At 39.7% G+C, this 23794-nt stretch overlaps 1 protein-coding gene across 1 annotated transcript in view; it reads right to left on the bottom strand.

Annotated features, from left to right (window-relative positions):
- Positions 1–23794, bottom strand: part of itga1 (integrin, alpha 1) — a 112499-nt gene that overhangs the window by 40429 nt on the left and 48276 nt on the right. Inside the window, exons 5-11 of the mRNA XM_088355735.1 lie at positions 18020–18134; positions 17832–17959; positions 15737–15885; positions 11612–11762; positions 8190–8364; positions 8052–8125; positions 1199–1346 (exon numbers count right to left, since the gene is read on the bottom strand). Of these exons, the coding sequence (XP_088211861.1) occupies positions 1199–1346; positions 8052–8125; positions 8190–8364; positions 11612–11762; positions 15737–15885; positions 17832–17959; positions 18020–18134 (940 nt within the window). The remainder of the gene's footprint in view (positions 1–1198; positions 1347–8051; positions 8126–8189; positions 8365–11611; positions 11763–15736; positions 15886–17831; positions 17960–18019; positions 18135–23794) is intronic.

The following is a 23794-nucleotide window of genomic DNA, read 5'->3' as shown; positions in this document are numbered from 1 at the left end:
AGTCAGTAGAGTTTTTCGAGAACCGGCTTCTTCGGCTCGGCTCTCTAAAAGAAACCGGCTCTTTCGGGTCCTAAACGGCTCTTCAGGTTTTTTTTTTTGCTTCTTTTATCTATAAAATTATATGTAAAATTATGCACAAAATGACTTAAAGGAAGGGTGAATAGAACAAAAAAGAAAAAAATACCAAAATAAAAAAGTAGTGAAAAGCTGAGAAAAAAAAGAAACAAAAGGAAGAGAAAAATGAAGGAAAAATTCAGAAAAAAAGCCAGAAAAAAAGGCAAGAAAGAAACAAAGGAAAAAAGTAAGTAGAGAACAAAAAGAAAAAACAGCTAGGAAAAAATAAACACAATGAGATTTTTTTTAAAGGAATTTAAAAAAGATTAGGAAAAAACAGGGAAAAAGAAGAAAAAGTTTGTGTTGCGTTCAAATAATTTCCAATGATATCAAGTGAATCTTGTTGCCAACATTGTACTTCCTTTAAAAAAATGTGATTAAATAAAGTTGTGTATCGTGCAACCGACTCAAGAAGCCCCTAAAAATGTTAGTATTATGCGACAAAAGATACAAGGAAAAAGAAATGGAAATCTTGTGAAAAAAATTGTTGTGAAAACAAATGATGTTTGTAGGCCGTACAACCTTTGCAATAGTACATGAGTCAATTCATTCAAAAGTGAAAAATGTTTTTGCATTGCCGGAAACTCAGCAAAATGTAACGTGATGTCAAGTTTTGGACATATTTGATAATGATTTAGTTGCCACACTTGGGATTACCGTCGCTCACTGTTGTTTCAAGCGTTGCTCACCGACTTTGTGTAAACGCTCAGACCCGTAAGGAAAATTACAGGGAACATTGCTTATAAGCAGTATCTAAGTCACACCGAGTTTTAAGGCACACTTTCAAATTTTAGGCCAAATTGGGGTTTTTAGCAGCGACTGATAGTCCAATACACAACCCCGAATCTCGGATTCAGCAGGGCATGCTCTACGTGTTGACAGCCAGACTCAATAAATCAATAGAAAAATGCCGGGTTCGCAGACACAAACCATAAAAGGCAAAGACACGCGCGGGGAAAATGGAGTCCATCGCTTAAGCGATCAAACTGAAAAACGGTGTGTTGATATCGCCGATGTCAAACATGCTCCGAAGCTAAACACCGAAAAATAAACGACGAAAACATCGAGCGGTCTTCGGACTGACCGAGATACCCGGCTAGTCTTTCGTAGCCGGCTTCCGTTTCGGGGTCGAAAAAGTGGTTCTTGTCCGGGTGAACCGCCCCGTCGGGGGTTTGCATGATCACCGTGCCGTTCCAGTCGTACGCACCCACTGCTCCCAGGAGGAGGCCTTCCTGTGGAGGACATCAAGGTTTGTATAGGTTAATATACACCACTCATGCCCATATTACCTCGTACAACATAGGTTTGAAACAGGCGGCCCGCGGGCCAAATCAGGCCCGCTAAGGGATGGAATCCGGCCCGCGAGACAACACTCAGAGAAGCGCAAGAGAAAAACAAGCGGCAGGTTGAAATATGTCAACTTGATGTTGCCAAAGCCAGGTGCCTCGAACAAAGACACTGTACTTGTATCTCTCTTCTTCTCTCTTTCTTTCCCACCCCTTTTCTCCTACTCTCTGTCTCTTTCACTCTCTGTGTCTCTCTTTTTCTCTTCCTTTGTTGCTCTTTGTCTCTTTCTCTGTGTCTTTTAACCTCTTTTGCTCTAACTTCCTTTTTTCCTTTTCTCTTTCTCTCTTCATACCCATCGCGCGTTCTTTTCTCTTTTCTCTATTTTGTCTTTCAATTTCTCATGGGATTTCTTTCTTCCTCTCCCTTTCTTTTCCCCCTCTCTCACGACTTTTTATCTTTTGTTTCTCACGCTCTCTCCCCGTCTCTCTTTTTCTTTCTTATTCCCGCCCTCTCTCCTTTTCCCTCCCACTTTCTCTTATTTCTTTATCTTTCTTTTTCTTTCTCTTTAATCTACTAGTCCGGCCCCCGACAGAATGTTTCTTCTATCGTGTGGCCCCCGAGTTAAAATGAGTTTGACACCCCTGTCGTACAATAAAAAAACTTATAAAATGTCATGATTACAGATTTGAATCAGCTGTGCCCGCTCATTTGGCGCCAACCGCCGCGGGTTCTGATTGGCTCCCTGTCACTATTTGAACCCGGTCCTGTCCGTCCCCAGTGGTCAGTCCGTCTGCGAACCTCTGGTTTTACAAGGCAAGCCTTTTTCAACCCTGACTCCCGCCTGTCCTGTTTTTGCTCCCGTTTGTCTCCGCCTACAACCACGTCTGCTCTCCCGTCCCGACTTACGACCTGTTTTTGATCCCGATCACGTCTGCTCTCCCGTCCGAGCTTACGACCCGTTTCCGACCCCGACCACGTTTTTGCTCTCCTGTTTTTTCTGTCCCTGACACCGCCGTCGCCCGTGACCAAAGATCCACTTCCGTGTTCGGATCACAATCCGAGTACGAGAGCGACTTGCTTCCCGCGTCAAGCGAACACCAGATCGCGAGCGCTGCCCTTCCTCTTTCTTTCAATAAAACTTGTGGTAAACGTTACGCGATTGGGTCCTGTTTCCGTTCTGGACTGACATAAAAATGTTTAAAGAGGCGTAATTAAATGCAAAAACTTAAAAACATTTATTTATTGTTTATATTTTAAAAAAACGTTTACAAAGAGTTTTGCACTGCTAATCATTAAGTATCAAGCCTCTGGGAATAATTTTAGTATGAAAAATCACTATTACATGACAGGAGTGGCTTTGATCGGATCTTTGTCCGCACATCGAGGAAGCCAAACTTCCTCGTGTTTGTCACGGTTGCCATGGTGCCCAACTGGCCCCGCCCGTGTGGCGCCAGCTGCGGCTCGTTGACTCATTGGCTTTCCGTCTATTTAAGCTCAGTGCTCTCACTTTTCCTTAGTCAGTCCGTCAACAACCTCTGCCCCGCAAGACGTGGGTTTTGACTCGGTCCTGTTTCCTGTTGGTATTTCCTGTCCGGTATTGCTCCCGTTTATTTTGTCTGGGTCAGTTCATATATTCTTCGTGGTCTGCTGTCCCGCCACAGTTGTAATGCCTTCTCAAGGTCCAATCCATTATCATCCTCCTCATAGTCACCAGGAATAAAATTAAGTCCATTTTGGCAGAAAAGTCCTTATCTTGCTCAGGAGTATTATTTTGTTTCTTTTCTTTCATCAAGTCGTTCGCTTCAACACGCGTGTTTTCATTGCCTCCGCTATCTTTCGAAGAATTTCTCCGCCGTTTTTTTTCGTGCCGGAATTATTGCCGTTGTTATCACTTTCGGCATTATGTTTCGACTTATTACTGACACTGAAGAAATGACCAATTTTGTGTTGATTTTCACCTTAAATCGATAACAACCAACACAACCATGACGTCATCTCGAGGCAACGAGATCTCGTTTGCCGAGATCGGCGTGCAGACGAAAACTCGAACCGCGAGACCAAAACAACAATGGCGGATCTGCCTGACGAAAAGTTTGGAGTGCGGTAAATCTTTGTTAAAAAAAAAATAAGTAATTGGGTAGTAATGACAATTTTGTGTCCAAAAAGTTGCGTCCCGGGGCGGCACGTTGATTGGACACAATGTGTCCCCAGCAAAAATGATGCGTTTAGGACCGAGGGACGCGGGCAAACTAGAACACTGATCCCTAAATATAACCGTCTTCTCTTGTATACAGGAAAGATGTTTGTCTAACAGGAAGGGCTGGGAAAACAGCCGTAATTAAATCCCTCGTGAAGTTCCTTCTCCCGATGACTGGTTTAAGTCGGGGCCTCACGCATCGACTCAAACGACAAATCCATTTGATTTACGGGTCCACGCTAACTATTTTATCCGACCGATACAAATACCTGATAGAGTCATGCTCCTGGAGACCAACCCAAATGCCTCGCACACAATATAATGAGGTAGAGAGGAGAAATGATCAAGTTGTGTTACTAGTTCGAAAGAAGATTCAATTATATTATAACAAGGAATATAAATATTGAAAATAGGGTAGGGTTATTATGGCCAAGCTCTTTAGTGCCTCGCTTACATTATGAAGAGGTAAAGAGGAGACACGACCAAGTTGTGCCACTACTTTCAAACGAAATTAAAACATTTTATAATTACTCATTAGTAATGCTGAAAATATTTCTAGCAAGTGGTGTCGGCTGATTGAACACTATAGCCTTGCGACTGATTCTGAGTGAGCTCCACAGTGCCTCACACACTGTATGTAGAGGTAGAGAGGAGACACCACCAAATGGTCCTAATACTTCTAAAGATAATCAAAATTTATGATAACAAGGAATACAAATACTGAGAGTCTTTTTAACATTTAGTGTGGTCTTATGATGGCTGAGCTCTTTGGTGCCTATCTCACATTACGAAGAGGTAGAGAGGAGACAAGACCAAGTTTTACCACGACTATCAAACAAAATTAAAACGTCTTATACTGAGGAATAATAAATGCTTAGAATATTGCTAACAAGTGATGGTGACTGATTGTACACTATAGCCTTGATGATGAGTGAGCTCACCTGTGCCTCGCATACAGTATACAGAGGTAGAGAGGAGACATAACCAAATCGTCCTACTACTTCTAAAGACAAGGAATATAAATACTGAGAATCTTTCTAACATAGAGTGTGGGCTGAATATGGCCGGGCTCTTTTGTGCCTAACACACATTACAAAGACGTAGAGAGGTGACACGACCAAGATGTGCCACTACTTTCAAACAAAATTAAAACCTGTTATACTGAGGAATAATAAATGCTTAGAAAATTTCCAACAAGTGATGTCGACTGATTGAACACTATAGCCTCGATTATGAGTGAGCTCCCCAGTGCCTCCCATACAGTATAAAGATGTAGAGGGGACACATAACCAAATCTTCCTACTACCTCTAAAGACAAGGAATATAAATACTAAGAATCTTTCTAATATGGAGTGTGGTTTGAATACGGCCACGCTATTTGGTGCCTATCTCACATTACGAAGAGGTAGAGAGGTGACACGACCAAGATGTGCCACTACTTTCAAACGAAAATTAGAACGTGTTATATTGAGGAATAACAAAGGCGTAGAATAAGCAAGTGACGTTGACTGATTGAACACTATAGCCTTGATTATGAGTGAGCTCCCCAGTGCCTCACATACAGTATAAAGAGGTAGAGAGGAGACATAACCAAATCTTCCTACTACATCTAAAGACAATGAATATGAATACTAAAAATCTTTCTAACATGGAGTGTGGTCTGAATATGGCCGAGCTCTTTGGTGCCTATCTCACATTACGAAGAGGTAGAGAGGAGACACGACCAAGTTGTGCCACTACTTTCAAACAAAATTAAAACGTGTTATACTGAGAAATAATAAATGCTTAGAATAATAAGTGATGTTGACTGTTTGAAGACTATAGCCTTGATTATGAATGAGCTCCCCAGTGCCTCGCATACAGTATAAAGAGGTAGAGAGGAGACATAACCAAGTTATGCTTGTGACGTTACATCTAGCCTTTATTCATTAGATAATCATCGTGCATCCTATTTCGATTGATGCCGTTGAGTTGAGTCATGCAAAGGAAATGGAGGCAAAACGACCAAAGGGAAAACAAAATCACTATCGTAGATACGATCATATGGAAGGGTCGCGAGGCATTCAGGAGACACCAGAGGCTTGTTTTCAGAGACGCAGACGGTCGGAAACGTCTGGTTTGAATGTGAACGGCGCAAAGTTGTTGTTGGACCTCCTTGAAGCTAGCGCCTGATTTCTCGTGTTTGCGGGATCACACGAATGCCATGAGTGGATTGCACAGGAAGACACTGAAGCTTTTGTTACTCTAGGACGAATCCCTAAGGGAAAATGGAGGGGGGCGACCTAGCAGAGATAGCGCTACGCGTCTGGGTTCATCGCTTCGGTCATCTGATATAGACTCGACGCCCATGAATCCGTTTTAAAGTATTATGTCGATTTTAGCGTTTTGTATGTTTCACACTGTCAGAACCCGAACAGGCGGTGGACCCAAATGCGTAAGGTTTTCACACCAAGCATTATTTTACAGAAACGGGGCAGTCATGCGTGGTAACACAAACGCCCGCGATTCGGTGATCGCTGGACAGAAGAAGTGAGACAGAGAAGTCAGGCGCGGGAAAACAAGAAGCCACGAGATCGAAACAGGACAGGACAGACGGGATCGATACCAGCTACAGGATACACGAGTAGATACCGGACAGGACGGGACAGACGGGATCGATACCAGTTACGGGATGCAAGAGCAAGATACCGGACAGGGAGAGACAGACAGGATCGATACCCGATACTGAATACGTGAGCAGGATACCGGAAGGACGGGATCAATACCGAATACAGGATGCACGAGCAAGATACCGGACAGGACGGGATAGATGGGATCGATACCGGATACTGAATACACGAGCGGTATTCCGGACAGGACGGGACAGACGGGATCGATACCTGTTACAGGATGCAAGAGCAAGATACCGGACAGGGAGGGACAGATGGGATCGATACCAAATACTGAATACACGAGCAGCAGGATACCGGAAAGGACGGGATCAATACCAAATACAGGATGCACAAGCAAGATAACAAACAGGACAAGACAGACGGGATCGATACCGGATACTGAATACACGAGCAGGATTCCAGACAGGACACGACAGATGAGATCGATACTGGATACTGGATACACGAGCATGTTACCGGACAGGACGGGATAGACGGGATCAATACCTGTTACAGGATGCAAGAGCAAGATACCGGACAGGGAGGGACAGACGGGATCGATACCGGATACTGAATACACGAGCAGGATACCGGAAAGGACGGGATCAATACCGGATACAGGATGCACAAGCAAGATAGCAAACAAGACAGGACCTGGATTCCTTTCTAGCTAGCTAGCTAGATAGCTTTTTTTCAGCCTTTTATCTGGCTATTTAGTTGGCTTTTTACTCTCATTGCTAGCTATCTCGTTACATTTTTAGCTTTGTGGCTTGTTATTTTCCTACCATTTAGGTATTTAGCAAGCTATTTAGCTAGGTTTTCACATTTTTTGCATGCTATGCAGCCAACATTTTATCTTTATTTGCCAGTTATCAAGCTAAATGTTGGACTCTTTGCCAGCTAACTATCCAGTTAGTGACTATTTAGTTGGCTTTTTAATCTTATAGCAAGCTATCTTGCTATCTTATATCCTTAGCTATCAATCTTCCTACATTTGTAGCTTATTTGCAAGCTATCCAGCTAGCTTTTTACATTTTTTTCCCATGCTATCTAGCTAATATTTTATCTTTTTTCGCTAGTTATCAAGCTAAATATTGGACTCCTTGTTACCTTTTTTTTCCCCAGCTTCCCATCTGGATATTTATTTGGCTTTTTACTTTTTTTTCTTTATGAGTTTCTTACCAGTTTACCTTTCCAGCTAACTATCTAGCTTTGTTTTTAGCTTCTATCTGACTTTTGAGGTGGCTTTTTACACTTGTATCTGGCTATCTGGCTCCCTTGTAGTTTCTTACCAGTTTAAATGAAATGAAATATTCTGCATTTATATAGCGCTTTTCAAGTCAATGACTTCCCAAAGCGCTTTACAATGTGCTCCACATTTCCCAATAGCGGCCTTGCAGCCATGTAAGGCGCTAACGTGCTAATTGGGGGTATCAGGGGTTCAGTGTCTTACCCAAGGTCACTTCGACATGTAACACGGACGAGCCGGGATTCGAACTGGGATCCCTTGATCCTAAGACGAGCGCTCTACCTCCTGAGCTACTGCCGCCCCTAGTTTACCAGTGTAGCTAACTATCTAGCTAGCTGTTTAGCTATTTAGCAAGCCATGTAGCTAAGTTTTTTTTTTAGAAATGTGTTTCGAACAGGGTGGTTTACGTTGTAAATATAACATTTGGCTGCACGTATTCCAAAACGTTTGTCTCGTATACCGATATTTAATCGAAAAAGAAGGCGCTTTATACGCGAATAAGTACGCTAATAGAAAAGAAACCGAAGCCACAAAATTCATTTGATGGACTTACTTTGGAGGTGTGAGCGCTAAACCCGGCCTGTGACATTTCCATATCGAAGGACGAGGTGAAATTTCCACTGGTGGCTGCCGGGCAAACAAAAACAGATATGAAAAACGATATCGTCCACCACAATGTCGGACGGCTTACCTTCCAGAGCGAAGATCTTGCTTCCCAGAGCGTCCACGATGGTCAGCAGGGCCACCTCGTCCGAAACGTTGAAGAAATGGTCTCGGAGGGGCAAACTGGAGATGGATGCGATCTCCTTGATGAACTTCTGAACCTCCTCGGAACTTTTGTTCTGACGGTTATAGTCGCCCAGAACCTGAAACGGTTGAATATTGGATTTGTTGTCAAAATAAGGCTTGGAAATCACAATTTCCCCGTTTATAAATGAATATACATGCAGACTAAATGTAAATGGTTTTCAAGTCAATGAAGACCTTCCAAAGCGCTTATTGGGGGCATTAGGGATTCAGTGTCTCGCTCAAGGACACTTCGACATATAACAGGGAGGAGCCGGGAATCGAACCTGCGACCCCATGATCACAAGACAAGCGCTACAGTATATGGCTTTATGCTTTATATTTGTAATGAAACAGATTAGTATAATCAAATTGGTTTTGAAATGCTCACGGTTGCCAGCTTACGACCCGTTTCCGACCCCGACCACGTTTTGGCTCTCCTGTCTCGGCTATCGACCTGTTTTTCCGTCCCTGAATGTTTGTTCTATCGTGTGGCCCCCTGTCACTATTTGAACCCGGTCATGTCAATCACTGGTGGTCAGTCCGTCTGCGAACCTCTGTTTTTACAAGGCAAGCCTTTTTCGACCCTGACTCCCACCTGTCCCGTTTTTGCTCCCGTTTGTCTCGGGCTACGACCTGTTTTGATCCCGACCATGTCTGTTCTCCCGTCCCAGCTTATGAACCGTTTCCGACCCCGACCACGTTTTTGCGTAGGCGCAGCCCTTCCTCTTTCTTTCAATAAAACTTGTAATAAACGTTACGCAATTGGGTCCTGTTTCCGTTCTGGTCCTGACATAAAAATGTTTGAAGAAGCGTTGTAATTAAATGCAAAAACTTAAAAACATTTATTTCTTGTTTTATATTTAAAAAAAACGTTTACAAAGAGTTTTGCACTGCTAATCATTAAGTATCAAGCCTCTGGGAATAATTTCAACATGAAAAATCACTATTACATGACGGGAGTGGCTTTGATCGGATCTTTGTCCGCACATCGAAGAAGCCAAACTTCCTCACGGTTGCCATGGCGCCCAACTGGCCCCATCCGTGTGGCGCCAGCTGCGGCTCGTTGACAGATTGGCTTTCCGTCTATTTAAGCTCAATGTTCTCACTCTTCCTCACTGGTCCGTCAACGACCTCTGCCCCGCAAGACGTGGGTTATGACTCGGTCCTGTTTCCTGTTGGTATTTCCTGTCCGGTATTGTTCCCATTTATTTTGTCCTGTTTAATATCGGTTTCCAGTTTTTGTTCCTGTGTAGTTTGTCCTGTTTCATTTCGATATCCTGTTTTGATATCAATCCGATCTGTCCTGCTGTTTAATATCGGTTTCCTGTTACGTTCCCGTCTAGTTTGTCCTGTTTATTTTCGATATCCTGTTTTGATATCAATCTTGTCTGTCCCGTCCTGTCCGGTATCGACCCATTCTGTCCGATATCTGCTCGGGCAATTGGTATCAATCTCGTCGGCCTCTGGCTTCCTATCATTCCGCGCCAGACTGCTGCCTAACGCGCATGACTCCCGATTTCCCGCAAAATAAAAGGCTAGTGTGACAAACGTCACGCATTTGGGTCCTGATCCTGTTCCGGTTCATGACACTCGGTTAATGCAAAATGATAGATAAGGTCCCTGTTTTACGCACTATGCTTGATATTTAGTTTTGTAGTATTACTGTAGTGTAATTGTATTTTCTAGGTATTTTTGTAAAGATTTTGCAGTCAGATTTTTGGAGTATAACTGTAGTATTATTTTTGTAATATTTTTATAGTAGTGCATTTGTAGTATTTCTCTAGTATTTCAGTAGTATTTCCATATTGGATGAATTGTAGTATAGCCGTAATATTTTTGTACTATTACCGTTGTTGTAGTTTTGTAGTATTTCTGTCATTATATTTCTGTAGTAGTGTTTTTGTATTATTATATTACTGCAGTGGTATTTTTGTTGTATTTTCATCGAGGTATTTTTGAAGTGTTTCCTTTTTAGTATTTGTGTAGTATTTCCATAGCAGTGTTTTCTTACTATTATTGTAGTTGTATTTTTGTGTATTGTGTATTTCTGTGGAAGTATTTTTGAAGTATTTTCATTGTAGTATTTTTGTGATATTACTGTACCGGTAATTGTAATTTTGCAGGATTTCTGTCGTAATATTTTTGAAGTAGTATTTTTGTGTTATTGTATTACTGAAGTGGTATTTTTCAAGTATTTCCATAGAGGTATTTTTAAAGTGTTTCTTTTGTAGTATTTGTGTAGTATTTGTGTAGTACTTTCATAGGAGTGTTTTTAAACTGTTACTGTAGATGGGTTTTTTTTGTATTTCTGTCATAATATTTCTGTAATAGTGTTTTTGTATTATTATATTACTGCAGTGGTATTTTTGTAGTATTTCTGTGAAAATATTTAAAAGTATTTTCATGGTAGTATTTTTGTGACATTACTGTAATTGTAATTTTGTAGTATTTCTGTCGTGATATTTCTGGATTATTTTTGTGTTATTGTATACTGAAGTGGTATTTTTGTAGTATTTCCATATAGGTATTTCTCAAGTATTTTCTTTGTAGTATTTTTGTAGGATTTATGTAGCATTTCCATCGTAGTGTTTTTGTAATGTTACTGTAGATGTATTTTTTTTATAGTATTTCTGTCGTAGTATTTTCGTATTATGGTATTACTGTAGTAGTTTGCTTGATATGTAGTTTTGTAGTATGACCATAGTGTAGTTGTATTTTCTCGGTATTTTTTTAGAATTTCTGCACTCAAATTTCTGTAGTATCATTGTCGTGTAATTTTTGTAGTATTTCTACAGTAGCATTTTTGTAGTAGTTCTCTCGTATTTCGGTGGGATTTCCATATTTGAAATATTGTAGTATATCTGTAGATTCTTTTGTGCTATTACTGTCATAGTATTTCTGTCATAATATTTCCGTAGTAGTGTTTCTGTATTATTATTTTACTGCAGTGGTATTTTTGTTGTATTTCTGTGGAAGTATTTTTTAAGTATTTTCATAGTATTTTTTTAATATTACTGTTTCGGCTAACAAGCAGATAGCATTTCTTTGAGCACTCTCAAGTTGTTAATATGATTTAGGTGAGTTTAATATTGCTGCTACGTCTGTTCTAGAGTAGTAAAACCAAAACTTTATCGTAGAGTATGTTTCTGTACTTAGCTAGTATCTTGAACTAGCTAACAGTTAGCGTCCGGCATTCAAATAAGGCCTTCAACTTAAGTTTCAACTTGGACTTTTTATCTTTTTTTCACTGTAAGAAGAAAACATTTTTGAAACCTAGCTAACTGTGACAAGAATCCCCCCGAAACCCGATTTTTGTTCACCTACAGCGATTCCGAACCTCTCGATGCCATCGTCCTCGCAGGCTCCGATGACGGTTTGGAGGTTGTGAAAATCGTGCGATTCTCCGTCAGTTACGATGACCATAACTTTTTTCACGCCGGGTCGAGCGCCACGTTCCGCCATGAATGCCTCTCTCCTGGAAAAACAAACATTAGCTAACAGAATGCTAACAAAGAAATGGACTTGGCCTTTTTTGTCGGTAAGGTTAGCGAAGCATTTTATCACTTAGATAGAGAAAAGCCGTCAAACATTCCGGTCAAAAACACTTTTAAGATGGTTGAAGCTACAAACTCCAGCTGCTAGCTTACATAAATAGTGTAAAACATATCCATTAGCTGTACTTTTTGACAATTTCCCTTTCAAATCGAGAGGAACACAAGCTAGGCTAACATAAGTTAAGCGAAATGTCTACATTAGCTGCTAGCTGGACTCTTAAACTCAAAATGAAAATCAGAAGCTAGGCTAACAAACAACAATTTTAACACAGTTTTCGAGTCAGTAGGACAACTTCTGAGTCATAAAAGTCTTTATAAAGGATTTGGATGTCGTTAGCAAAGTCTGTAAATAATATTCATAGGCGAACTATGTTAGCTAATAGAATGCTAACTAAGTAAAAAACAATTTTAAGATAGTTCAAGATACAACTTCTAGCTGTTAAAAACTTTGAGAAATCATCTATTTGCTTTATTTATTGACACGTTCCTCTTCAAATGGAGGTTAACAAAAGCTAGGCTTACAAAAGATAAAGCTAGCTAATTACAGTAACTGCTAGCTGGACCCTTTCCAAACCCAAATAAAAACACTCATTTTGGGCTAGGCTAAGAAACCAAAAGAAACATTTTTACACCCCTTTTGGGTCATTAGGATTTTTTTTCTTTCTTAAATGTTTTATAAAGTAAAATAAATGCAGTTTTTTTTAATCTATCTGTCTGGCTTTCTTTTTAGCTTTGTAGCTAGCTATCTTTCTACCTTTTTAGCTATTAAGTGAGCAGTTACATTTTTTCCATATTTTCTAGCTCACATTTTACCTTTTTTGCTAGTACCAACCCTAATTTTGGGCTTCTTTCTAGTTAGCCATCTAGCTTTGTTTTTAGCTTCTATCTGGCTATTTAGGTGGTGTTTTGCTCTTATGCTGGCTATCTTATTCCCGTTTTACATTTTTTTAGACCTGTTTAGATTTTTAGCTAACTATCAAGCTAACTTTCTAGCTATATAACAAGCTAACTAGGTAGCTTTTACATTATTTTTTTGCATGCTAGCTGGCTAACATTTTACCTTTAATAATAATAATAATAATAATAATAATTTCCTTTGTATTGTCATTCTTTGTAAGAACGAAATGTCAATACACCTGACCCGTTGTAGCGAGCCGATGCAGCCGCAGCCGACAGAGAGCGCCGCCATTTTTCCAATGTTATAAGTCTTAGGTATGACTCGGCCGATATTGCTTGTTATCAAGCTAAGTTAGCTAGCTAACTTTCTATCTGGGCTATTTAGATGACTTTTACTATTTTAGCTATATATATAGCTCCCTTTTCAGTTTTTTTTACACTTTTACCTTTCTAGGTAAATATCAAGCTACCTTTTTAGCTATTTAGCAAAGAATCTAGCTAAGTTTCCATTTCCGAAATTCATATCAAACTGGGTGCCCTTTGCGCTAATTCGGAACAAAGCTTAGCTGGATGCTTAAAAACGGTTGGAAGCTAATGTTTTAAAATATTTATTGACACTTTCCTCTTCAAATTATGAGTAACAAAAGCTAAGCTAACACAAAAGAAGCTAACTAACCACAATAGCAGCTCGTTGGAACTTTTTAAAATCCAAATAAAAACGTAAATTTAAGCTAGGCTAGTAAAACAATGGAAGATCTTCATTCAAACATCTGGATGTGCTTCTCTCATTAAAAAAAACATATGGAAATCAATTTCTTTGCCAGGGCCAGGAAATGATGACGTTGTGTCTCGTGACTCACAGGGTTAGCGACCGCTATGAGCTAATGGGCTTGGCAACCCAAAACGTTGAAAGAACCATATTGAACCGCCCCCAAAAACATGTTTGGAGCCACAAAAAATTATTAGATGTATATAAGCCTTAAAAGTAAGGCATCACATACTAATATATATAATATGATAGATACGTGTATATGTAAATCCTCCTGCAGAAACTATATCATTTTCCATTATCAAACTTTTTTTGTAAAAAAAATGCCAGGACGCCACTAGGGCGCACCAAAGAACAGCATGTGGTTCCAAAGTGGCTTGTTGCCGACCCCCGGATGAGCCAAACAACCCAATCCAACCCTGACATACTGTCAAGCACTGTAAGCGCACAAGAAAATCGAGCCAGCGCACAAAACCAGGGCTCAAAATTACTAATTAAGAAGCGACTTAAGTCCAAGTTACAGTGCATGAAGGTCAAAATACACGGGTTCCCCTGACGTTGTGTCCTAAATGCGGTATTTTGAAGTCGAGTCGAAGTAGAACAAAGTTGAGTAAAGTTAGTAGAGTTTTTCGAGAACCGGCTTCTTCGGCTCGGCTCACTAAAAGGAACCGGCTCTTTCGGGTCCTCAACGGCTCTTCAGGTTGTTTTTGCTTCTTTCATCCCAACATGACCAAATATTATGTAAAATGATGCACAAAATGACTTAAAGGAAGGAGGGAATTGAACAAAAAAGAAAAAAATACCAAAATGAAAAAGTAGTGAAAAGCTGAGAAAAAAAAGAAAGAAAAGGAAGAGAAAAAAAGAAGGAAAATTTTTGAAAAAAGCCAGAAAAAAAGAAAAAGAAGAAATGTAGGCAAAAAGTAAATAGAGAACAAAAAGACAAAAGTAACAGCTCAGAAAAAATAAACACAATGAGATTTTTTTTAAAGGAATTTAAGAAAAAGTGGAAAAAAACACGGAAAAAAGAAGAAAAAGTTTGTGTTGCATTCAAATATTTTCCAATTATACCAAGTCAATCCTGCCAACATTGTACTTCCACTAAAAAATGTGATTAAATACAGTTGTGTATCGTGCAACCGACTCAATAAGCCCCCCAAAATGTTAGTATTATGCGACAAAATATATCAGGAAAAAAAAAGAAATTGAAATCTTGTGCAAGAATTTTTGTAAAAACAAATGACGTTTGTAGGACGTACAACCTTTGCAATTTGTTTGTACATGATTCAATTGTTTGTTTGTTTGTACATGATTCAAATTGAATCTTTTCTTCCGGCGCCGTCACGAATGGCAGCCACTCCAGCAGCTCCCGTGTTATTTTCGATTGTTCTCGATTGTTCTCAGCTCAGGGATGCTGCTGGAAATGTGAATTTCCCTTCGGGGATGAACAAAGTATCTATCTATCTATCTATCTATAATACATTAATAATGCAACAATTTTGCATTGCCGGAACCTCAGCAAAATGTCACTGGATGTCAAGTTTTGGACATGTTTGATAATGACTTAGTTGCCACACTTGGGATTGCTGTTGCTCACTGTTGTTTCAAGCGTTGCTCACCGACTTTGTGTGAACGCTCAGACCCCTGGAAAATTACAGGGAACATTGCTGTTAAGTAAGTCTGATGGCGCCCATCCCCCTCCAGATCATCAAATGTTTCCTCCCGGTCTCGAACCAGGGACCCTCGTGAGTTAGGCTAATGTGCTAAACACTGTACTACAACGTGTTACTATGTACGGGGTGTTCGAACCCCTCATCTGATGGCTTACACCTCTGTCCTCCTTGGAAGTGAAACTCCATTTTTGTATTCTCTCCTTATTTTGAATGTTAAATGTTTTTATGTTCATTGGAAAACGTCCATAAACCATATCATTTTCCATTATCAAACATTTTTGAAAATGCGTGTGGAATCCATTTGGTCAAGGGTAGGTCACACAGTGAAACAGAATCTGCTGAAGAATTAGCTTAGTCCAAAGAGCGGGTTTGGCAGGCTTGTTGAATTCTGATCTAAAATATAGATATGGAGTGGCTCTTTCCCAAAAAAAATCATGAATTGTTTTGGTTTTAAGGCTGGGTCAAAAGGGTTCCTGACCCGTCCACTAAGGTTTGCATGTGGCTCCAGAGCCACTTGTTGCGGACCCCCGTGCTAACCAAATTTTGGTTTGGAGGGTACCTGGCAGTGTCGATGCCCAAGAAAGTCATTGTTTTGAAGCCGGTTTGCTGCGGGAGCTCGCGTACAAATTCCAGCAGGGCGGCGGTGTTGTCGAATTGGCTCAGGTTGACGCGGTGGGTCACCGTTTCCCCGTAGGACACGATGCCAACCTGGGAAAAACAAAACAAAACAATTTGAACTTGTTCTATTTTCCTGTGGTCTTGGATTTGGGCGGTGAGTTTCCTAAGGACTTGTCAGAGTTTCCATTCTGAAGAACGATGGGAGCCGGAGGACGACGTGCTTTTTATTGTTTTTTTTTGTTTTGGGGGATTTTCCCCTACCAAAAACTCAGTTTTTTAATATACTTATAGTTTCTTCTGTCCTTCAGGATTATTTCTTTCTGCTTTTCGAAAAAAATTACATTAAATGAGAAATCTATGTAAAGCTAACCAAACTATGGAATCTATCGAAAGTACTTTAAATCCTGATTTGATTGTGTGTGGTCTGTGTTCGTATGTGACTTATAGGCTCCAAAACGGCTGCACCAATTTTTGTGAAAATTGACACAGGTGTACTTTAGGCCTCTGCAAGTGTCTTTAGCTAGGTTTTGTGTAAAGGCACCCCCAATAAATACCCCAAAAATTGAAAAACATCTGCTTTTCTGTGGTCCACTGACTTTGGGTCTCTACCGCCCTCTAGTGGACAAATTGAGGACTGCAGGTCCCGCCCATAGACTACTCCAAGCATCCCAATATATGCTTCTTTCATTCCGGCACCATTGGGCCATTTTGCCTGTTATTCAATGAATTTGAAGAAAAAATATTCAGAGAAACAGCAAAAACAGAAAAAAATATATATTCTAAAAAAGAAAACATTAAGAAATTATTTAAATTTGTTTTCTGTTTTGTAGATATTTTTTTCCTTTTTTGTGATTTAAAAATAAGAAGAAATAATAAAAAAACTAAAATGATTCTGAATAATTAGAAAAAGATTTTCAGCATAGATTATCATTTTGAAAATCAGAAAAAATATTGAGAAATAGAAGGATACAATGTATTTTCTTTTTTTTTTTTTAATAATTTGTCAATATTTTGCAAATTTAAAAACAACAACAGAATATTCAAGGAAAAAACATTCCGAAAAACTAGAAAAAATATATTAAGAAAAATAATTATAATTTATACTAGTTATAAAATACCAAAAAAACAGAAAAATTTGAGTTTTAAAAACATTAAATCTGTTTTTCAGAATAATTCAATATTAAACCATTAAACCATTAAATTAAATATATTTTTTAAAATGAGTCCCCCAAACTAGAAGACAAAGGTCCGGAAAAAAAATTCTGAAAAAAAAAAACAGAGACAAAAATTATTCTGAAAATTAGAACATAATTCTAAAAGTTTTTAAGAAATTGTCTTTTTTCACAATTTAGAAATTATACAGTAAAAAAAGACAAATTGTTACAAAGAAGTAGAAAAAAAGAAATAAAGACAAACTATATAATAGTAATAAAATAAAAATAAATAATAATTTCAGAAAACAGAATTTTTTTCCTGAAAAACAGACAAAAATCATTCAGAAAAACAGATGATTTCTATATTTTTTAAAATTATTTAATTGTATTGTTATTATTATTATTACTGTATTCATTGCACTATTGTTACAAGGCACTATTCTTTCATAACAACTGTCATGTCCTGCACGGTTGTCATGGCGCCCAGCTGGCCCCGCCCCTTGACACCGGCTGACCTGCATTTCCTGATTACTCCTATGGGTACTTAAACATTCCTTTTGGAACTTTGGAACTGCTTATCCCCAGTAGGGTCGCGGGGGTGCTGGAGCCCATCCCAGCCATCTTCGGGCAGTGGGCAGGGGACACCCTGAACTGGTTGCCAGCCAGTCGCAGGGCACACAGGGACATACAATTTGCTCACTTATTCACCCCTAAGGACAATTTAGCCCGGCCAAGCACGGGGAGAACATGCAAACTCCACACAGGATGTTCGATCTCATGACCTCCGAACTGTGTCGCACATGGGCTAACCACTGCACCGCCCTGCCGCCCCGATTCAATTCCATTCGATTAAAAGAAGATACATTATGAGGTAAGACTGACTTGCGAGGATTTAGGCCCGATCTGGATGTTCTCGATGAAGCGGACCAGGAAATCTGTGATGCTGCTCCACGGGTAGATGCTGTTGGAGCCGTCCAGGACGATCACGATGTCCAATTCTTTTGCGCAATCTAAAAAAAAAACAGTCAGTCGGTATGCTAGCTGCTAAAAATAACTCATATGAGTCATACCTTGAACGCCCGGTGCCACTGAGTTGAGGACTCGGAAGGACGAACTGACATTTGCGCAGACGCCGGAGATAAATTGCTGCTGCCCGCACATGTAGCCGTATTGGGGGCCGCACGCCTGCCGGGTACGAGGACAGAAATACGGACAAGGTTATCATCTCATTTCATTAGCTGCACCGCTTATCCTCAGTAGGGTCGCGGGGGTGCTGGAGCCCATCCCAGCAATCATCGGGCAGTGGGCAGGGGACACCCTGAACCGGTTGCCAGCCAATCGCAGGGCACACAGGGACAGACAACTCGCTCGCTCATTCACACCTAGGGACAATTTAGACCAATATACCTGAAATGCATGTTTTTAAAATGTGGGAGGAAACCGGAGTGCCCGGAGGAACCCACGCAAGCACGGGGAGAACATACAAACTCCGCACAGGAAGTCCGGTAGCTGGATTTGAACCCACACAGGAGGTTCCCAAGACCTTAGAACTGTGCTGCGGGACAAGGTTATACATACTTTTATTTGGATACTTTGGAAAAAAAAACAAGCTAAGTAACCTTAACAATTTTGGCAGTTTTGCCTGTAAAGGTTATCCCAGGATACGACATCTCCGAAGTCGTAAAAAAGTGAAATTGCCATATTTACGCTTTCCGTGGGACGGGAAAAGCACCCGAGGGGACGGTAGTTGAATATAGTAGTTGAATAAGCAGTTGAGTTGAAATGAATATCAATAACCACGACAGGAGAATAGGACATTGACTTTTCGTGTGCGGTGCGCTGTGCAAACCGGCAAGGTTCTAAGCCCGATTTGGCATTTTATCTAATCCCTCTGGATTAAAAACAGAAGACGCCGATGTATATCCGGAATTAATCGGAGGGAACGGCAGACCTCAAAGTGCTCTAGGAATTTGCAGCCAGGGTTGGGTAGGGTTACTTTAACTGGATTACTTTCAATGACTTTTGGATTACTCCAATACCAAGTATGCTAATAAAAGACAAAATACACTAAATATGAATAAAATGATGACTCACAACACGTGGTAAGCTTTCTCTCCTGGCTTTGATCTCTTTGATCTCCAGCAAAACGAACATAAAATGCGACAGAAACAAAATGAAAAGAAATCCAAACAGCTTGCCAACATCATTTTTGCCGTTCCATGTGTTCCGTTACTCCCCGAGCCTGCACAAAATTTACCGTAAATTCCGGACACTAGAGCGCACCTGATTATAAGCCGCACCCACCACATTTTAAGAGGATAACCGCTTTTGTACTTAGACAAGCCGCACCTGTATATAAGCCGCATGCGCCCACGCTATAACATGTAACACAATCTCGACTTTGAGTCCCGCAATTGTAACTGAACATGAAGTACTCAGTCCAAAAACAACAGCCGGCAAATTGGATGCAAAATGATACCGGTACTTAAGATATGACACAGACCTGCAGAGTCCGGGTCCCGTTGAAAATAATCCAAGGAAAAAAAATGTATATTTCCGAAGGTAAGGGTGGGAAAAATATATATCCACTATTGTCTGCCGCATCCACAAACACGTCTCACCTTTACTCCACTTCCCATCAGCCCCCGTTGTATTCACCCATTCTTTTTGATTCGCCCGTGGAAAACATATCAGAATAAGTCTCTAAAATAAATACATTACAAAAATATACAGTTGCAAATACATATTATACATGGGTTACACATATTTACAAAGAAAGACGGTACACTGAGAGTTTTCAAAGCTTTATTAACAATATTATAACTTTCATCCCAAACTGTGTCTGTGAAGGGTAGCAAAACGCTACTAGGAACACGCTCACAACACAAGGAAACGGGTCTGTTAAAAAATTTATACGGTACTTGTAAAAATCATGGTATACCGTGCTCATCTTCCTCCTTATAACTGACGACATTAAAGTCGTCTTACCCAGTATGGGAAAGAGACATTGTCACATAGACGTCGTTTCTTTTGTCTATAATTAGCATATTTGGTATTGGAGTAATCCAAAAGTAATTGAAAGTAATCCAGTTAAAGTAACCCTACCCAACCCTGTTAGCAGCGAGCATTTTTTACATCATTCGTTTTATGTCTTTCTGAGCAATTTTCTGTTAAGTAGGAACAAGTCACGTCAAAGACACTCAATGTCGCTACCAAAGGGTTAGCTAGTGCTATTTTACAACCACTAATTGTGCAAGTTTTCCCACTTGAAAATATGGGAGAGGCCTGTAATTGTCAACATGGGTGAACCTTAACCATGAGAGACATAAACAGAAAATCACATCGTTTGATTTTTTAAAGCATTTGTTTACAAATCATGTTAGAAATTTTGGTCAACACCAAAAGTTCATCTCAATATTTTGTTTTGTACCCTTTGCTGGCTATAACAGAAGCCAAAACGTTTTCGATAACTCTTCACAAGCTTTTCACAGACTATTGCTGGTAATTTGGCCCATTCCTTCATGCAGATTTGCTCTAGAGCAGGGGTGTCAAATGTGCGGCCCGGGGGCCAGATCAGGCCCGCTAAGGGATTGAATCCGGCCCGCGAGACAACGCTCAGAGAAGCGCAAGAGCAAAACGAGCTGCAGGTCTAAATATGTCCACTTGATGTTGCCAAAGACAGGTGCCTCTCACAAAGACGGTGTACTTGTATTTCTTTCTTTCTCTCTCTCTCTCTCTCTCTCTCTCTCTCTCTCTCGCTCTGTCTCTCTTCCACACCTTTTCTCCCACTCTCTCTCTCTACCTTTTTCACTCTCTGTGTCTCTCTTTTTTGCTTTTTGTCTCTCTTTCTCTTTCTTTGTTTCTCTTTGTCTTTTTCTCTCCCTCTGTCTTTTTACCTTCTTTTGCTCTCTCTTCCATTTTTCCTTTTCTCTCTCTTGCTCTCTCCTGCCTTCCCCTTCCCTCCTTCTCCCATTCCATTCCTCCCTTTTTCTCTCACTCTCTATGTCTCTCTCTCTTTTACTTTCTGTGTCTCTTTCTCTTTCTTTGTTTCCAATTTTCTCTTTCTCTCTCTGTGTCTTTTTACCTTCTTTTGCTCTCTCTTCCATTTTTCCTTTTCTCTCTTTCGCTCTCTCCTGCTTTCCCCTTCTCTCCTTCTCCCATTCTCTCCTTCTCTCCTTCTCTTTTCTCTCCTTCCCCCTTTCTCTCTTTCTATTTCTCTTTGGATATCATTCTTTCTCTCTATTTCTTTCCCCCTCTCTCACTATTTGTCTTTATATCTTTTTTGTTTCTCACATTCTCTCTCCCTCTCTCTTCTCTCTCTCTCTCTTTTTCTCCCTTCCTCTCTTTCATTGTCCCACCCTCTCTCTTTTCTTTCCTTTGCTTTGTGTTATTTCTTTCTCTCTTTTTCTTTCTCTCTAATCTACTAGTCCGGCCCCCGAGAGAATGTTTGTTCTATTGTGTGGCCCCCGAGGTAAAATGAGTTTGACACCCCTGCTCTAGAGGATTGATGTTTTGGGGCTGTGGTTGGGTAACAAGGAATTTCGACTTCTACGATTCACAGCATCCTGTCAAATTCCCACAGCACGGAGAGCCTTCGCTTCCCACTCACTGCAACATTCCCATGAATACCATTATGAAGAATATGGTAGGATTCCACTCATAGATGATTGTAATTCCTTACTCTCTGGACTCCCCCAAAATAATGCATCGGTTCTCTTGATAAGGATAGAGTTTTAAGGTGCTTTTAGTAGTTTTTACATGTTTTAATGGTCTTCGGGACGTCCTTTCTGTCTGACCTGCTTCTGGAGGAGTCTTCTTCAGGTCCCTTTCCTCGCATGGTTAATCTGTGCCTTGTAATCATTTTTTTCTCTCTTAAGCATTTAGGGTCATTTACTTATTCCTCTCCTTTCATTGTTTTCTCATGAAAATATGGAAAGCTACAACAGTTTTAGTGAAAGCAAACACTTTTTTTCATCTGTGTGATTTGGGACGGTTCATGTACTTATTCCTCCCCTTTCTGTCATTATTTTGCATTGTATCCCCCTTTAAAAATTTAAAGCTGTATATGTGGGTGGTTTTGATTAAAGCTGTGTTTTCATTTGTGTGATTTTTTGGACAGTTCAGTTAGTTATTCCTCCCCTTCTACTAACTACAGTGTGCATGTTATCCTCATCCAAATATGGAAAGATATACTTTTTTGGATGGTTTGAATTAAAGCTGTTTTTTTAATTCTGTGAGATTTTGGATTATTGTGTTACTTATTCCTCTCTCTTCCATCATTGCGTGCATGCAATCCTGATTAAAATATGAAACTTAATAAATATTAAGGCAGTTTTAGTCTCAGTAGACACTGTTTTTTCCATCCCTATGATTTTGGATTATTGTGTTACTCATTCCTCTCCCTCCCATCATTGCGTGCATGCAAATCTGATCAAAATAAGAAACTCAATAACTGTTGAATCACAAAAAAAAATTTTTATCTCTATGATTTTGGATTGTTCTGTTACTTATTTCTCCCCCTTCATTCATTGTTTGTATGCTATCGCAATTGGAATATACTGTAAAACCTGTAAATTTGTGGGTGGTTTTAGTGAAAACAAAACTGTTTTTTTCCATCTGTGCAATTGTGGGCAGTTTAGTTACTTATTCCTCCCCCAGATGTCATTGTTGACATGCCATCCACATTATAGTGTGGAAACCTATACATGTTTGGGTGGTTTTTGTTAAAGCAGGCACTGTTTTTTCATCTGTGTGATTTTGAAAAGGCATATGTTTTTTTTAGTTATTCCTCCCTCCTTCTGTCATTGTTTGCATAATATCCTCATCCAAATATGGAAAGATATACAATTTTGAATGGTTTGAATTAAACCTGTGTTTTTTAGTCTGTGTGATTTTGGATTATTGTGTTACTCATTCCTCTCCCTTCCATCATTGCGTGCATGCAATCCTGATCAAAATATGAAACTCAATAACTGTTAAGGCGGTTTTAGTTACAGCACTGATTTATTTTTTATCTTTATGATTTTGGATTGTTCTGTTGCTTTTTTCTCCCCCTTCATTCATTGTTTGCATGCTATCGCAATTAAAATATGAAAAGCTTTAAATTTGTGGGTGGTTTTAGAGACAGCAAAACTGTATTTTTCCATCCGTGTAATCGTGGGCAGTTTAGTTACTTATTCCTCCCCCTGATGTCATTGTTGACATGCCATCCTCATTATAGTGTGAAAACCTCTACATGTTTAGGTGGTTTTGGTTGAAGCAGACATTGTTTTTCATCCTTGTGATTTTAAATAGGCATCGGGTTTAGTTAGTTATTCCTCCCCCCTTCTGTCATTGTTTGCATAATATCCTCATCCAAATATGGAATGATATACATTTTTGGATGGTTTAAATTAAACCTGTGTTTTTTAGTCTGTGTGATTTTGGATTATTGTGTTACTCATTCCTCTCCCCACCCATCATTGCGTGCATGCAATCCTGATCAAAATATGAAACTCAATAATTGTTAAGGCGGTTTTAGTTACAGCACTGATTTTTTTTATCTCTATGATTTTGGATTGTTCTGTTTCTTATTTCTCCCCCTTCATTCATTGTTTGCATGCTATCGTAATTAAAATATGAAAGGCTGTAAATTTGTGGGTGGTTTTAGTGACAGCAAAACTGAATTTTCCCATCTGTTTAATTGTGGGCAGTTTAGTTACTTATTCCTCCCCCTGATGTCATTGTTGACATGCCATCCACATTATAGTGTGAAAACCTCTACATGTTTAGGTGGTTTTGGTTGAAGCAGACATTGTTTTTCATCCTTGTGATTTTAAATAGGCATCGGGTTTAGTTAGTTATTC

Source organism: Urocampus carinirostris, chromosome 16, assembly GCF_059441175.1.
Source record: "Urocampus carinirostris isolate Australia breed hairy pipefish chromosome 16, RoL_Ucar_1.0, whole genome shotgun sequence".
Taxonomy (NCBI): Eukaryota; Metazoa; Chordata; class Actinopteri; order Syngnathiformes; family Syngnathidae; genus Urocampus; species Urocampus carinirostris.
The sequence above is the reverse complement of the archived record's forward strand: the minus strand, read 5'-3'. Positions and strand labels throughout refer to the sequence as shown.